Below are 2,500 nucleotides of genomic sequence, written 5' to 3'. Positions count from 1 at the left end.
TTCACCCCCGTTACTGAAATTGTTCTCTGCGGTCATGCCACCCTAGCCGCCGCACAGGTCCTTTTCCAAAACCTAGGTGAGAATACGAGCTTGTTTCTTTTAATGACCAAAGAGTTCTTTCCGTGTTTGACTGGAGGTTGAGACGGCTTGCATGAATTATTAAAACGAATAAGTTTCCCATGATATAGTATCGTTTTCTCTAACTTTCGTAAGTTAGAGAAAATGAAATCTTCAGGGTACGCTTAGGTAAAACAACGAGACAGATAGTATAAGAGGGAGGGAAGGAAACACCGAGAGTCCCACAAATGTAGTCAGTCACATGGTATCATTAATAACAAGGAAAACATAACATAAGTAATGATAGTAATGATTTTTACAGGGTTTAGTTTCAGTTTCTAGCAGCTTGTAATGGACAGAATAACTAAGAATAAGACTTTTCAACAATACTATTACCTTCGCAAGTTGATAATAAGATAGTAGTGCAACAAGCAATATATTACATTACAGGAAAATGTAATGGCACTACGATAATCAAAGAGTAAAAAAATACACCCAATAATACATAAAATAATCTGTTTAGATAAAGAAGTAACGTCAAAAAGTTAAGAACATAGGTCGTGAAGAATAAGTCCCCGGGTTATGGAGGCTTTTGGTTCATACTTAATCTCAGAGGGGTAAGGTCACTTCGTAAACATCACCAATACTCTCATTTATATAATTTGCGATGGGAAATAACAAGAGATTCACACATATGTGGATAATTGAAAGACGGAATAATAACTGCAAAATTGGATAGCTCTGTAAAACTATATATAAAAAAGAGTAAATACCGAAAATTATACATGATATAACAGGAAAGATGTAGGCCTATAGTCATTCTGTTTTTTATTGCTGTGTCAGAAAGAGTTTCCTCCTATTGTTTATTCCTGTAAGCTAAGGACAGTTAGTGTAACATCTAGTGACCTTATCTCTGTCACTTGCTTCCTGAGAGAAATATAAATATAAGTGTTTTTCTTTACTATCAGTCTTGATTTCGATTACATACCCGTTTAATGTTTATACGACAACGTTATCTTAAAGTGCATGATTATCACTGATATATAAACATACAAGCAAACGATCTGATCCACGTTGCAAGATATGCATATTCATAAGAAAAATATACAGAGACGTTTTGATGTTTCTGTTATTCGCAGCTAAGGGGACATCTGTTACAAATCCCAAGGCAACTTTAATCAGCTAAGTATAAGCTACCGATTTGAATATTCCAAATTGCTTAATCACTTTGACACTTCCATCTCCTTCTCCTCCAGCTTCAAGGCACTTCTCTCCTCCTCCTAAAGCTGGTCCTTAACCTTGATGATCATTCCCATAACAACCCCATTTCAGGCAACACCAACAACAAACTCGAGTTCCAGACCTTGAGTGGGACCTTGGTGGCGAGGAAGGAGGGCGACCTCATCCTCCTCGACTTCCCCGAGAACGAGCCAGTGAGTCTTACCTCCGAGGAAGAGCAGGAACTGTCGCCCTTGGTCGAGGCTGCGTTGGGAGAGGCAAAGGCGGGGGCAAGGACCGTAGCGATCTCACACCCCCTGAAGTATCTCATGGTTCAGCTCGACGATTCTTGTACGAGGTGAGAGCTGGGTGCTTAGGGGTGTGTGTGTGTCGTACGCACACATAGACTCATATAATCACGCACTTAGATACATATACACGTGTACACACACACACACACACACACACACACACACACACACACACACACACACACACACACACACACACACACACACACACACACACACACACACACACACAACACACACACACACACGCGCGCGCAAACAAGCAAAAGCATAACCATAAACTATAGTATAGTATTAATAAAACACCTTGTAACGTGGATCTCATCGTTTTTTGCATATTTATAAATCATAGTCTGATATCATTGCACGTGAGGATAATGTAGTCGTATGAACTTAACGTGTAGTGTAATTATCTTTGGAGAGAACACTAAACTTGGGAACATGAGCGAAGTCAAGGCTGGCGGGAAGAGAAAAAACACTGAAATATTCGTATTCGTTTCTCTCAGGAAGTTAAGAACAGAAATAAGATCGCAAGATGTTATCGTTCGACAGTAGTAATAATAATCACATAATAGCGATTAAGATAATAACAACGATAGTAAAACGACTAACAATAATGACAATGATAATAATAATAACAACAATAATAATAACAACAGTAATAATAATAACAACAATAATAATAATAACAACAATAAAGATAATGATGATAATGATAATGATGATGATAATGATAATGATAATGATAATGATAATGATAATGATAATGATAATGATAATGATAATGATAATGATAATGATAATAATGACGATGAAAATAATAATAATAATAATGACGATGGAAATAATAATAATAATAAAAATGAAAATAATAATGATAAAAAAAAATAATAACAACAACAACAACAACAACA

At 36.4% G+C, this 2,500-nt stretch overlaps 1 protein-coding gene across 1 annotated transcript in view; it reads left to right on the top strand.

The window, feature by feature from the left end:
* Window positions 1-2,500, top strand: part of LOC119569609 (phenazine biosynthesis-like domain-containing protein 2) — a 5,087-nt gene that overhangs the window by 443 nt on the left and 2,144 nt on the right. The window contains exons 2-3 of the mRNA XM_037917687.1: window positions 1-76; window positions 1,390-1,633. The exon at window positions 1-76 is cut by the window's left edge and continues 129 nt beyond it. Coding sequence (XP_037773615.1) covers window positions 1-76; window positions 1,390-1,633 — 320 coding nt within the window. The remainder of the gene's footprint in view (window positions 77-1,389; window positions 1,634-2,500) is intronic.

The sequence above is a fragment of the Penaeus monodon genome, chromosome 4, assembly GCF_015228065.2.
Source record: "Penaeus monodon isolate SGIC_2016 chromosome 4, NSTDA_Pmon_1, whole genome shotgun sequence".
In the NCBI taxonomy this organism is placed as follows: Eukaryota; Metazoa; Arthropoda; class Malacostraca; order Decapoda; family Penaeidae; genus Penaeus; species Penaeus monodon.
This window is presented reverse-complemented; position numbering and strand designations above follow the sequence as displayed.